Source organism: Podarcis vaucheri, assembly GCF_965113315.1.
Source record: "Podarcis vaucheri genome assembly, chromosome: 5".
Lineage (NCBI taxonomy): Eukaryota > Metazoa > Chordata > Lepidosauria > Squamata > Lacertidae > Podarcis > Podarcis vaucheri.
The window spans coordinates 94,476,521-94,491,426 of record NC_138763.1 but is presented as its reverse complement, the minus strand read 5'-3'; the positions used below and the strand labels follow the sequence as shown (position 1 = coordinate 94,491,426).

The window sequence follows — 14,906 nt, the reverse complement described above, 5'->3', positions numbered from 1 at the left end:
TCCAACATATATAAAAACATAATGAAACATTTAAAAACTTTCCTGCCTTAGCTGGCTTCATTTAGTTAGTTATCTCCTTGGCTAGGGGAGTTCATAACTCCATGCTCTCCAACATTTCTCTGATGGAAATAGGGACATCCTAAGGAAAAGCGGGATATTCCAGGAAACTGGGATGGCTTCTGTAAATCCAGGACTGATCCTGGAAAATAGGGACACTTGGAGGGCAGCTTTTGGATATATGGGGAGCTGAAAGACCCTCTTTCTGCATGCTGTTTACCAGGCATAGACAAACTCCGGCCCTCCAGATGTTTTGGAACTACAATTCCCATCATCCCTAGCTAACAGGACCAGTGGTCAGGGATGGTGGGAATTGTAGTCTCAAAACATCTGGAGGGCCGGAGTTTGCCTATGCTTGCTGTTTACCTTCCACATTTACATTTCAAATGTCTACTTCCCTTCTGTTCCCTGACTTTTCTCTCTTTTTTCTGCCAATTTCAGGGGTTCATCCCTTTGCAAGGCAATCAGGTGAATGAAGTGGTCCCCAATCCTGAGGAGCCAGGGAGGTACCTCTTTGAAATTTCTGCAGGTAGGCCTGACTTTCGGTCTCCTTTGTCTTGATCGTATGGTTCCGATTTGATGAGCGGAGCAGGGAAGTGGGGTAACTCCATGGTGGGGCATTTTAATTTTTAATTCTGATAGGAAATGCTCTGCCGGGGTCAAGGGGACAAAAAAAGGGGGGCTAAGGAATTGATGCTTTTGAATTATGGTGCTGGAGGAGACTCTTGAGAGTCCCATGGACTGCAAGAAGATCAAACCTATCCATTCTGAAGGAAATCAGCCCTGAGTGCTCACTGGAAGGACAGATCGTGAAGCTGAGGCTCCAATACTTTGGCCACCTCATGAGAAGAGAGGACTCCCTGGAAAAGACCCTGATGTTGGGAAAGATGGAGGGCACAAGGAGAAGGGGACGACAGAGAATGAGATGGTTGGATGGTGTTCTTGAAGCTACTAGCATGAGTTTGATCAAACTGCGGGAGGCAGTGGAGGACAGAAGTGCCTGGCGTGCTCTGGTCCATGGGGTCACGAAGAGTCGGACACGACTAAACGACTAAACAACAACAAAGGAAGGTCAAGGACGTGGGCAGTGCTGTGGGTTAAACCACAGAGCCTAGGACTTGCCAATCAGAAGGTTGGCGGTTCGAATCCCCGTGACAGGGTGAGCTCCTGTTGCTCAGTCCCTGCTCCTGCCAACCTAGCAGTTCGAAAGCACATCAAAGTGCAAGTAGATAAAGAGGTACCACTCCAGCAGGAAGGTAAACGGCGTTTCTGTGCGCTGCTCTGGTTTGCCAGAAGCGGCTTAGTCATGCTGGCCACATGACCCAGAAGCTGTACGCCGGCTCCCTCAGCCAGTAAAGCAAGATGAGCGCCGCAACCCCAGAGTCGGTCACAACTGGACCTAATGGTCAGGGGTCCCTTTACCTCTAAGGAAGGTCAGTTGCAAGGGAGGGAGAAATGCCCCTCTTCTCATCTGAGAAATGTTAAGAGGGTATGAGATGCTTTAGAGGGACGTGGGTGGCGCTGTGGTCTAAACCATTGAGCCTCTTGGGCTTGCTGATCAGAAGGTCAGCGGTTCGAATCCCCGCGACAGGGGTGAGCTCCCATTGCTCTGTCCCAGCCCCTGCCAACCTAGCAGTTCAAAAGCATGCCTGTGCAAGTAGATAAATAGGTACCATTGTGGCGGGAAGGTAAACGGTGTTTCCGTGCACTCTGGTTTCTGTCACAGTGTTCCGTTGCACCAGAAGCGGTTTAGTCATGCTGGCCACAGGACCCAGAAAGCTGTCTGAGGACAAACGCCTGCTCCCTCAGTCTGAAAACGAGATGAGCACCACAACCCCATAGTCGCTTTTGACTGGACTTAACTGTCCAGGGGTCCTTTACCTTTACCTATGAGATGTTTTAGACTACACCTTCCATCAGCCTGAGCCTGTTGTAGTTCAAAACACCCAGGAGACGCCAAATTGACAGTGGCTGTCTTAAACATTGTTCCTGTTTTTGCTCTTGCCGTGATTATCTTAGGCCTACACCCTGGAGGAACTTGCTGTTTTGTAGCTACTCTTTAGCTGTCAGCAGGTTTCGAACAACAACTGTTTCGCTTGTTTTGATTCCAAACACCAGCATGCTCTCTGCAAGAAGAGTCCGAGGACTCAGCTACCTTAGTCAAAATGCAGTGTTATACAGCACCAGACGGCTGAACTCACAACTCAATGATATTTTCAATTACAACAGTTTTTTTGCAGAGTGTATTTTAATAGCTTCATAGATCTAGCCACACATGCACATCCATACAGGTTCATGCGAGAGTCAGTATGGCTATGCTTAAGCTAAGTATGTTATGTACTGAAGTTCTCACCCTGGGCCAACAGGGGGATACTGTAGATAGTTATGCAAATAAGGGATCGAAAGTGACATTCAGTGATTGGATAGTTTTAGAAAATTGTTACAGTTACATTGTACTGGAGCTCTATATAAGCAGGCTGACTGAACCCTTCAGTTCAGTGCTGTTCTGGCCTGTGAATAAACAAGAGCTGTTTGAAGAATCACTGTGTCGTCTGATATGTTCACCCACAACTTAACAAAGTATATGCAGTGGTACCTCGGGTTAAGTACTTAATTCGTTCCGGAGGTCTGTTCTTAACCTGAAACTGTTCTTAACCTGAAGCACCACTTTAGCTAATGGGGCCTCCTGCTGCCGCCATGCCGCTGGAGCACGATTTCTGTTCTCATCCTGAAGCAAAGTTCTTAACCTGAAGCACTATTTCTGGGTTAGTGGAGTCTGTAACCTGAAGCGTATGTAACCTGAGGTACCACTGTAAAAGCAAGGACCGGAAGCCAAAATTGTGACAGCAGGGACAACAAGCAAGTTAACAAACCATGCAGGAATAAGCCAGAGTTTAGGAAGACCATGGAGTTCAAGCAAGGATCAGCTGGAACTCAGAAGCCCTATGTACTCCTGTCTGCCCCAAAGGCTCCAATAACCAGTCAGTTCAGGCAGTTACTTCACTGAGAAAGCCGCTACCTGAACATTGGTGGTTCACCACATGGGGGAACTGAGCACATAGCTATAGTCCAAGACAGCACTTTGATACCGGAATGTCCTCCATGTTTGAAAATGTTACATACAGTGGTACCTTGGTTCTCAAACTTAATCCATTCTGGAAGTCCGTTCCAAAACCAAAGCGTTCCAGAACCAAGGGGCGCTTTCCCATAGAAAGTAATGCAAAATGGATTAATCTGTTCCAGACTTTTAAAAACAACCCCGAAAACGGCACTTTAACATGAATTTTACTATCTAACGAGACCATTGATCCATAAAATGAAAGCGATAAACTACGTACTGCAGTCACACAATCAATCAATCAGCAGCTGAACTGGGTTCAACACAGTCACAAAAACAAAACAAAAAGAGCCGCAAAAATAAAAACGCAAAATAAATAGCAAAAACAGACAGACCTCAGCGTAGCACTCAAAACAGAAGTGTAACACTCAAAACGGAGCACATTTAGCTTCCCAAAAAAGTTCGCAACCGGAACACTTACTTCTGGGTTTGCAGTGTTTGGGTTCCAAGTTGTTTGAGTATCAAGGCGTTTGAGAACCAAGGTACTTCTCTCATAGCTGACCACAGAACTGCAGGGCTTTCTATTCTTATTACAAAAAGGAACCTGTGTTTAGAGGCTTGCCTCCACACCTGGGTACCCCCAAATGTAATTTTTTAACACCCTGGTAGGTAGGGGTGGTTGTGGTTGTTGTTTTAGTGTTTCTTTTTCAGGAATGTAGCGAGGTATTTTGAGCGGCAGTCGCCTAGCATTTTGCAGGTAAAGGTAAAGGGCCATTAGGTCCAGTCGTGACTGACTCTGGGGTTGCGGCTTTATTGGCCGAGGGAGCCGGCATACAGCTTCCGGGTCATGTGGCCAGCATGACTAAGCCGCTTCTGGCGAACCAGAGCAGTTTACCTTCCCACTGGAGCGGTACCTATTTATCTACTTGTGCACTTTGTGCTTTCGAACTGCTAGGTTGGCAGGAGCAGGGACCGAGCAGCGGGAGCTCACCCCGTCGCGGGAATTCGAACCGCCGACTGTTTGATCAGCAAGTCCTAGGCTCTGTGGTTTAACCCACAGCGCCACCCGCATCCCTCACAGTTACCAGCTGCCAAATCTCACTGGGGCAAATGGATTTACTTGGAAGCAAGCTTTGAGCTGAGTTCAACCTTAATAAATATGACAACTGCCAGCAATTAGCCCTTACTACTTTTCCGTGAGCATAAAGTTGGACCACCACCTCCCCCTTATCCCTTTCCTCACAGGCCTGTTTGCAGGATGTGCAAGAGAAACAGACAATATTTTCAAGGTTTTTTGTTTTTTTAAGAGATGTGCTGAGCTCTGTTGGAGCATTCTCATGCCGCTCCCATTACTGAACAGGCTCCGTGATCACATTTGCATCGCACAGTAATTTGCTTCCATTATTCTCCTGCTTGAGCTCCCGAGAGTTTAATTGACTCAAGTGAGCTGTGGCTTATTTGACAGCGTGAGCCCCGGGGCGTCATCAGGGATAATTGGGGGGTGTAAGTTCCGGGGTACTTACTTGTGCACATGATAAAGTGTTCCACTCACGGTGGCAGCAACCAAATGATTACCGTGGAGCTGCCATTAAATGCTTCAATTACTAGCTAACATTTGCACCTAGGTTTAATTAACTGCACTCGCGAATAAGCTTGACTTGGCTTCCTGAATTAGGTAACAACCACCAATGTTCGCTGCAGCCCAAGTACTGTAACAATATAGAGTGCTTCTGAATGGGTGCGGGTTTTTGGTTTTTTTATGGCATCAGTGCTCAGCATACATGCAAAGCTTTTTGCACTGCCCACGCAACCTCATCGTTGGCATCAAAATGCTAGCTCACTCCACACAAACACCCTTTAATCCAGATTTTCCTTCTCTGAGCTCAGCTTTTCTGCCAACCGCTCTCAGTTGTTGCTGCTGGCCTTACAGGGCAGTAAGTAAGAAGAAAAGGATAGGCAGAGAATGTTTATGGAGCAGGGCATATGGGAATGAGCCCAATCAGTAAGGGATTAACAGGAGAAGTGCTTTTTCTGTTTCCCTATCTCTTCAGGGGCAATGAGAAAGTATCCTTCTGCTTGCACTTTCCCCCTCACTTCCCCGAAAGGAAAAGAGCTCAACGAGAGCTGGAATTTCCAGAAGAGCTCTCTTGGGAGTCAGGTCCCCATAGATACAAGCCTGATGAAAATTCACAGGCACTCAAAATGTCCCTGCCTCCTGCAGAAATGAAAAGCATCTGTCCTCAAGCTTGGAATTTACTAAAGTAGTGACATCCCAGGGTGAATGCAGTCACCAGCAGATTGCTGATGAAATGCGTTGGAACGAATGTACATCCTCACACCTTCCTATCAAATTCTGTCTGGCTAAGGAGAGAAAGCCTTTTTTTACAATGTCTTATAAAGGTGTGTCTGCATGCAAGCAGGCCATATAAGTGCCCTACATATATCTTCAAAGATATTTGCATGTTGTTTTTGTTATTACTTTAGTGGATTGCCAGGACCCACCTGGTTAAAATGCTATTTTAGCATGGGTTAAAATAAGCAGCCCAAAGTAGTAAGTAGGGACGTGGGTGGCGCTGTGGGTTAAACCATAGAGCCTAGAACTTGCCGATCAGAAGGTCGTGGTTCGAATCCCCGCGACGGGGTGAGCTCCCATTGCTCGGTCCCTGCTCCTGCCAACCTAGCAGTTCGAAAGCATGTCAAAGTGCAAGTAGATAAATAGGTACCGCTCCGGCAGGAAGGTAAACAGCATTTCCGTGCGCTGCTCTGGTTCGCCAGAAGCAGCTTAGTCATGCTGGTCACATGACCCGGAAGCTGTACGCCAGCTCCCTCGGCCAGTAAAGCGAGATGAGCGCCGCAACCCCAGAGTCAGCCACGACTGGACCTAATGGCCAGGGGTCCCTTTACCTTTAAGTAGTAAGTGCAATCAGGTGTTGCTCATAGACTAGCTTTTTAATCCTGGCTAATCAATCCATTTCAGCATGGGAAGACTAGGAAGAATTTTGTCAGCTGTGCAGAGCAGAATAACAATACAAGTTTGGGGTTTGCTTTGTTGTCTTGTTCAAAGCTGGCTCAACATTTCACACAGGGAGGCAATGGTCTCTCTGGCAGGAGATGCTGGGGAGCAGAAGTGGCAGCTCCCCTCCCCCCCCATTTTCCCCAAGTACCCCAACCATTCCCCTCTGTCGGAGATCAGAGCTATGAGTGCATAGGCCATTTACCCCCTAAACTAGCCTGCCCTCAGGGGCATGAGAAGAAGCCATCCTATTGCCAGTGTTGAGTAAGATTTGACACCCCCCATTGTCCCAAACCCCTGGCTTACCTGGCAGCAAATTAGTGTGCCAAGTTCAAAATCCAAGGGTCGATCCACACAAGCAAAGTCCAAAGGTCAGGAAACGAGGTTCAGGGTCAATCCAAATAGCCAAGTCTGAAGTCCAGCAGTCAGGATACAGTCCAGAGTCAACCCCAAAGCACAGTCCCGTGAAGGTCAAGGAGCATCCAAGACAAGGTCCATCAACATGGGCAGTCGAGCAGACGTTCTGAGCATGCTCATTGCAGCATCTGGGCTTGATGAGGCAGGTGACCCTCACCTGTTCTAAGCCTACTCCAGCTGAGGAATCACACACCTCCTCCCAGAACTAGTGAGCCTCACCTGGCCAGCTTTGTCTCCAGCAATACAATGTCTTCAGCCAGCCCTGGCCTTGCTATGCTTACTTCCCGAAGTATATTGAGGCAGCAGGGGTTGGGGGGAATGCGGAGATAATGTGACCATCAGCCCTCAGAACACAAATCTCTCCTGCCAGGAATTTGCTGGAGCTGTTTTCCACAGTGAATGCAGATGGATATTTCCAAACATATGCCGAGCTGCCATGCTTCTAAGATTAAAGGAGGATATTAAAGGTAAAGGTAAAGGGACCCCTGACCATTAGGTCCAGTCGTGATCGACTCTGGGGTTGCGGCGCTCATCTTGCTTTATTGGCCAAGGGAGCTGGCATACAGCTTCCGGGTCATGTGGCCAGCATGACTAAGCCACTGCTGGCGAACCAGAGCAGCACACGGAAATGCCATTTACCTTCCCGCCAGAGTAGTACCTCTTTATCTACTTGCACTTTGACGTGCTTTCGAACTGCTAGGTGGGCAGGAGCAGGGACCGAGCAATGGGAGCTCAGCCCATCGCAGGAATTCGAACTGCCGACCTTCTGATCAGCAACTCCTAGGCTCTGTGGTTTAACCCACAGCCCCACTGCATCCCTAAGGGAGGATATTAGGCCAGTCTTTATTACTCTTATTATTTATTTTGACATCTTCAATGAAAGTTCAAAAAATACATAATTATATGTGCACTAAGCATGGTGAGGCATCAAAAAAAGAGAGAAAAGGAGGGGGGAGAAACAGTCCCCATGTATGAGGGAAAATAAAAGGGGGATGGACGGACCCAAAACTGTATACTTTGCAAAGTTGTTCTTGTACTTCACCAGATCTTAACCAACTACAGTATTTGTAAGAATTACAGTACAGTGGTACCTCGAGATGTGAACGGGATCCGTTCCGGAGCCCCGTTCGCATCTAGAAGCAAACGTAACCAGTGTCCGCGGGTCTGTGAGCGCGGGTCACATTTCGGTGCTTCTGCGCATGTGCGTGATGTCGTTTTGAGCGCATGCGCATGCGCAAGTGGCAAAACCCGGAAGTAACATTACTTCCGGGTTGCCGCGGAGCGCAACTCAAACACACTCATCTTGAAGCACATTCAACCCGAGGTATGACTGTATTACAGTATTTGTAAAAATGGATTCCAAATATCATTGAATTTGTCCATGGCAAGTCTGCATTTATATGCAAGTTGCTCATACGTTACAAGTTTGTATAAATCTTCTATCCAATCATAGAAGGGAGCCGCATTTTTGTTTTTCCAATTCATCAGTATCAGTCTTTTTGCTATGGTAAGGGTGCGGAGCGTCCATTCATAGTCCTTTTGTAAGGTTCCATGTGCTGGATATATAATTCAAGAGTTTTGAGCTTGACATTAATCACTATATATCAAATGAAGCCCTATATACCAGTATTTATACCAGGGAAGAGTAGAAGTTACATTCTGTATGCAGATGGTAACGGAAGTGTGTCTTCTTTCCAGGTGGCACAACAGGTCGGGATAAGGTGCCCATCCACCATGAAGCCTTCTTGTTCATGGCTAGCTCCCAGAATGATATGGAAGATTGGGTGAAAGCTATACGGCGGGTAATATGGACACCATTCACTGGAGGTATGATTCACAGCTCTCATTCACAAAACCTAAATCCCTTTCTCTCAAGGTAATGTAGCAAATTGGTCTGAAGCTCAGCATCAAAAAACCTAAGATCATGGCCACTGGCAAATAGAAGGGGAAGGAATGGAGGCAGTGAAAGATTTTACTTTCTTGGGCTCCATGACCACTGCAGATGGTGACAGCAGCCACGAAATTAAAAGACGCCTGCTTCTTGGGAGGAAAGCGATGACAAACCTAGACAGCATCTTAAAAAACAGAGACATCACCTTGCCAACAAAGGTCCGTATAGTAAAAGCTATGGTTTTCCCAGTAGTGATGTATGGAAGTGAGAGTTGGACCATCAAGAAGGCTGATCGCCGAAGAATTGATGCTTTTGAATTATGGTGCTGGAGGAGACTCTTGAGAGTCCCATGGACTGCAAGAAGATCAAACCTCTCCATTCTGAAGGAAATCAGCCCTGAGTGCTCACTGGAAGGACAGATCCTGAAGCTGAGGCTCCAATACTTTGGCCACCTCATGAGAAGAGAAGGCTCCCTGGAAAAGACCCTGATGTTGGGAAAGATTGAGGGCACAAGGAGAAGGGGACAACAGAGGACGAGATGGTTGGACAGTGTTCTTGAAGCTGCTAACATGAGTTTGACCAAACTGCGGGAGGCAGTGGAAGACAGGGGTGCCTGGCGTGCTCTGGTCCATGGGGTCACGAAGAGTCGGACTCGAGTAAACGACTAAACAACAACAAAATGTAGCAAATGGTTATGCAGGGAACACCTCCAACCAACACATGGCCTCCAACCAAGTCCGAAGGTTCTGTGTTTTGTTGTTCTCATTCTTGGGAAAGTTCATGAAAAGGGCAGGTCTATCGTGGTGGCCTGTGCTCTTGGTTTGACTTGCAGAGCTCTCCTAAAGTTCATTTCTCTAAGAGGTTGATACAGTTGGTGTTCACAGCTTTGAGGTGGCAAAAGCCTTATCACTCGCTTTATTCCGACCATACCTGGAGTCCTGCATCCATTTCTGGCCACCACAATTTAAGGAGGATATTGACAAGCTGGAAGGTGTGTGCCCAGGGGTGACCAAGATGATAAATGGTCAGGAAACCAAGCCTTATGAGGAACAGTTGAGGGAGTTGGGTATGTTTAGCCAAAAAAAGGACACTGAAGGGAGAGATGATAGCTATCTTCAAATATCTAAGGGGTTGTCACATGGAGGATGGAGAAAACTTGTTTTCTCCTGCTCGGGAGGGTAGAACCAGGACCAATGACTTCAAGTTACAAGAAAGGAGATTTCAACTAAACACCAGGAAGAACTTTCTGGTAGTAAGATCTGCCTGACAGTGGAATGAACTTAGAAGGTGGTGGACTCTTCTTCCTTGGGGGCTTTTAAGCAGAGGTTGGATGGCCATCTGCCAGGGATTCTTCAGCTGAGATTCCTGCATTGAAGGGGGGTTGGACTAGATGACCCCTGGGATCCCTTCGAACTCTACACTTAGTGCTCTCCAAACGTTTTGAACTACAGATCCCATTATGCCTGCCCACTGGCCATGTTAGTTGGAGCTGATGGTAGCTGCAGTCCAGAATATCTGGAGGGCACCAGTTCGGGAAAGGCCGGATTAGGAAATCTAGGTACTTACAGTAACTTGCATGGTGAAGAAACTTGCCTTTTCAATCCAGTGGAGTTCTACCCGGTCAGACCTTTGATACTTTCAGCAACTAGGTGATTGTGCCTACTTCTGCTTGATATTTCTGAGCCTCTGAGGCCATGAAGAAACTTTGAGTCAATTTGTGCTTCTCTACATGACCGAGAAGGGACGCAGGTGGTGCTAGGGATGCGGGTGGCATTGTGGGTTAAACCACAGAGCCTAGAACTTGCCAATCAGAAGGTCGGCGGTTCGAATCCCCATGAAGGGGTGAGCTCCTGTTGCTCGGTCCCTGCTCCTGCCAACCTAGCAGTTTGAAAGCACATCAAAGTGCAAGTAGATAAATAGGTACCGCTCCAGTGGGAAGGTAAACGGCGTTTCCGTGCACTGCTCTGGTTCAACAGAAGTGGTTTAGTCATGCTGGCCACATGACCCGGAAGCTGGACGCCGGCTCCCTCAGCCAGTAAAGCGAGATGAGCGCCGCAACCCCAGAGTCAGCCGCGACTGGACCTAATGGTCAGGGGTCCCTTTACCTTTACCTTTACATGACCGAGAAGAACCCTCTGTTGATGGAAGGCATTAAGGTGATGCCTAGCAGGCAGCAGTGCTCAGGCAGCCCAGGAATGTTTCACTGGACGGGACAGACAGCATGGCATGATGCCGACTGCACGCTTCTGGAAGTCATCAAGAAGATCTCTGATAAGACCCTGAATTTCATACTCAGCCCACGGGGGAGACATTTGTTAAAACCTGTGACCCAGACTGAGTTGCTGTTTACCTTGGCTGCAACTGGGAGGAGTGCAGAGAGTGGGCAAGACCCTACCTGCCTTACCTCCCTTGCCGCTGCATTGGAAGCTAGCGAGCTCCCCGTTTTCATTGGATATTTCAAATGCTTTAGCAACAAGTCATAATTAATGCCGAGCGAGTCGTGGCGCTGAGGCCAGATGTGCTGCCGTGATTTAATCCTCTGCAGCCGGAGGGGAGCTGTGAGGCTGCTCTCCGTGTTGCAGCCGAGGCCTTGTGGGCAACAGGGGCTGCAGGGGGACTCAGAATGTGTCTAATGCCTGGAGTCAAGACCTTCCTCCTCTGCCGCTCCTGCGCCATCACGTTGCCAGACTTCTGCTGGATGCTGGGAAGCTGCCATGTGCCCAAGTGCTGCGCCACAACCAGAGGTAAGGTGCAGGGGGAAAGCCGCAGTCGTTTCTCAGATGGCGAAGCTTGCAAGGTCAGGCGGGGGCTTGGAGCTTCTGCTGAAGGCTTGCCTTCGCTTGTCGGACTGAAAGCTCCCTTCAGTGGAGAATCAAGGGCCAGCATTTTGTACGTGCGGCTCAAACTCATGAGTGAAAGATGGCTGCAGGGCAACGGCGATGTAGGAATCTCCAGCTCTGCGGTGGTCTTGGCCATCGAACCTGGATGGATTCCATGGGTCTTTCTGGGCCTTATTTATCAAACTCTATTTACTCCTGCTGACACGGGTGGCGCTGTGGTTTAAACCACAGAGCCTAGGACTTGCTGATGAGAAGGTCAGCGGTTCGAATCCCTGCAACCGGGTGAGCTCCCATTGCTCAGTCCCTGCTCCTGCCAACCTAGCAGTTCGAAAGCACGTCAAAGTGCAAGTAGATAAATAGGTACCACTCTGGCAAGAAGGTAAACGGCATTTCCGAGCGCAGCTCTGGTTTGCCAGAAGTGGCTTAGTCATGCTGGCCACATGACCCGGAAGCTGTACGCTGGCTCCCTCAGCCAATAAAGTGAGATGAGCACCACAACCCCAGAGTCTGTCATGACTGGGCCTAATGGTCAGGGGTCCCTTTACTTTTACTATTTACTCCTGCACTGCAAGGAGGTTGGACTAGATGTTCCTCAGGGTCTCTTCCAACTCCACAATTTTATGATTCTAAGCCATTGATCATCAGGCCACCAATAAAGGGTTGTTGTGTTTTTTCCCATCGGACTGTAAGGTTTGGATGAAAGTGCTGGTTCTGCCTGTATGCACATGTTGTGCTGGCTGGTTTTGCTATCAGGATGCCGATACGGTTGTGTTTACATGTGACCTGTATTCAGCAGCGCAGCTGAGCCTTGAAGCTGCCCATTCATCCTGTCACACGCACACAGGAAAGTGTCCCAGTGTAACCAACACACACAAAGAAATATAGAAAGCGAAGAAGTGAGAGCTTGCTGAAACGAGCATAAATACACAAATCATCCATTTGATAAGATATTGAGCAGCTTTACACACACACACAAGCCAACACAGGAAAATTTGCCTAGATTAACTATTTACATTTGTATCAATTGAAAATGTGCTTTCATGAAAGTGCAAATGTGTTACTTTCTGCTCTTTTGAGGGCTTGCCGTTGGGCGACTGGCAAACCAGAAAGTGCATGATGACTTTGTCTCCCTGAACATGTGTGAACCAGAAGCTCTCGCAAGGAATGCAATCCTACCATCTGGGCAGATGGATGAAACCAACCAACGAATGTATTTTACGTTTTCAGAATTTCGACTCTTGTCTTTGAAGCTGGTGTTGAATTAGGGATTTGTGACGCACTCCAAATATTTTTGCCCCCGTCCTCAACATGTTCAGACTTTGTTCTGCTAAGCATTTATTGAGTAACTTATCCCAGCTGGAGAGAGAACCTTTCTCCTCCTCCTACAGTTACAGAATAATTTTGTTTTCTCCACTCAAAGTTTTGTCTGCAAGGGCTGTTTAAGAAACAGGCAGCTTGTCTATAGGCATATCTTCTTCCTGCATCAGGTGTGCTGACTTGAGAGCCTGCTTGTCTGTTGGACCTTAGAAGATAGAGATGGAAACCTAGCAATCCATTTTTATTGCTCTTAAACCTAGCCAAACACCTGGCTTCGTAAGGAGGGAAGAAGCTCCAGAAAATAAGTTAACTGTTTAGTTCCCATGCATCAGCCAGAGTGGTGCATGCTCTATTATCTCCTGCTTGGACTACTGCAATGCGCTCTACGTGGGGCTACCTTTGAAGGTGACCCGGAAACTACAACTAATCCAGAATGCGGCAGCTAGACTGGTGACTGGGAGCGGCCGCAGAGACCACATAACACCGGTCTTGAAAGACCTCCATTTGCTCCCAGTATGTTTCCGAGCACAATTCAAAGTGTTGGTGTTGACCTTTAAAGCCCTAAATGGCCTCGGCCCAGTATACCTGAGGGAGCGTCTCCACCCCCATCGTTCTGCCTGGACACTGAGGTCCAGCGCCGAGGGCCTACTGGAGGTTCCCTCATTGCAAGAAGCAAAGCTACAGGGAACCAGGCAGAGGGCCTTCTCGGTAGTGGCGCCCGCCCTGTGGAACACCCTCCCATCAGATGTCACACAACTACCTGACTTTTAGAAGACATCTTAAGGCAGCCTTGTTCAGGGAAGTTTTTAATGTGTGACATTTTAGTGTATTTTTGGTCTTTGTGGAAGCTGCCCAGAGTGGCTGGGGAAACCCAGCCAGATGGGCGGGGTACAAATAATAAATTATTATTATTGTTGTTGTTGTTGTTGTTGTTGTTGTTGCCTTTTCCTTGAGCTTTTCTATGACTGACAAGCAAACTCTTGAATGTATGCTACACATTAAGCTGCCGGATAATGCCCAGAATTGGACACAAGAATTCTAGATCAGATGGACCAATGGGCTGACCTGTTCAAGGCAGCATTTTCCATCTTTGAACACTTTTTGTGGCCTTCTATTTTCCAACTGTTTTAGGTGTGGCAGCTATTCCGTGCTATGCCAAGCTCCCAACGGGTGCCCATTTGTGACTGGCATCCGCCACCCCAGAAGTTTGGTGACACGGGTGGCGCTGTGCGTTAAGCCACAGAGCCTAGGACTTGCCAATCAGAAGGTGGGCAGTTCGAATCCCCGCAATGGGGTGAGCTCCCGTTGCTTGGTCCCTGCTCCTGCCAACCTAGCAGTTCAAAAGCACGTCAAAGTGCAAGTAGATAAATAGGTACCGCTCCGACGGGAAGGTAAACGGCGTTTCCGTGCGCTGCTCTGGTTCGCCAGAAGCGGCTTAGTCATGCTGGCCACATGAACCAGAAGCTGTACGCCAGCTCCCTTGGTCAATAGAGCGAGATGAGTGCCGCAACCCCAGAGTCGGTCACGACTGGACCTAATTGCCAGGGGTCCCTTTACCTTTACCTTTTAGGCTACTCTATCAATTCTTTGCCAGCTAGTTCCCTGTTCAGAATCCTCTCCACACAACTTTTCTCCCATGGGGTGTTAAATGCATTCTGCATTTAAGTCCCCATAAGAGGAAATTGCCATGGAGAGGAAGATTTGGAGTGCAGAAACAGTGGGTGAAGCAAATTTCCCTTTCCTTTCCTGATTCTCCCATCCAAATGGCTTTTCCAGTTCCAGGTGTGGCGTTGAGAAGCTTAGACACACCTCTGCAAATAGGACACTTCGTTTAGCTCTACATTTAGTGCTGCGTCTGCATTAGCTGATTATCGGAGAGGAACGTCGTGAGACCAGAAGAGGCCATTTCAAGCTAGCTAGCTCAGTTGGTTAGAGCATGGTGCTGATAACCCCAAGGTTGCATGTTCAATCTCCTCATGGAACAGCTGCATATTCCTGCATTGCAGGGGGCTGGAGTAGATCAGGCTTCCTCAGCCTCAGCCCTCCAGATGTTTTTGACCTACCACTCCCATGATCCCTAGCTAGCAGGACCGGTGGTCATGGATAATGGGAATTGTAGTCTCAAAGCATCTGGAGGGCCGAGGTTGAGGAAGCCTGGACTAGATGATCCCTGTGGTTCCAAGACCATTGATCCATCTAGCCTGGTATTGTCCACACTTACTGACAACAGGTCTCCAGGTTTTGGACGTGCCCAACCGTACCTGGAGAGGCTTGGGACAGGACCTGCAGCTTTCCGCTAGCAGGATCAGTTCG

General features: G+C 48.2%; 1 protein-coding gene across 2 annotated transcripts in view; it reads left to right on the top strand.

The window, feature by feature from the left end:
- ARHGAP22 (Rho GTPase activating protein 22) overlaps window positions 1–14,906 on the top strand; it is a 36,710-nt gene that overhangs the window by 7,874 nt on the left and 13,930 nt on the right. The window contains exons 3-4 of one of the 2 annotated variants that reach the window (XM_082223127.1): window positions 499–586; window positions 8,244–8,372. In XM_082223127.1, coding sequence (XP_082079253.1) covers window positions 499–586; window positions 8,244–8,372 — 217 coding nt within the window. Of the gene's footprint in view, window positions 1–498; window positions 587–8,243; window positions 8,373–10,848; window positions 11,181–14,906 lie in introns of those variants that run through there. The other variant, XM_082223128.1, reaches the window with a different exon arrangement.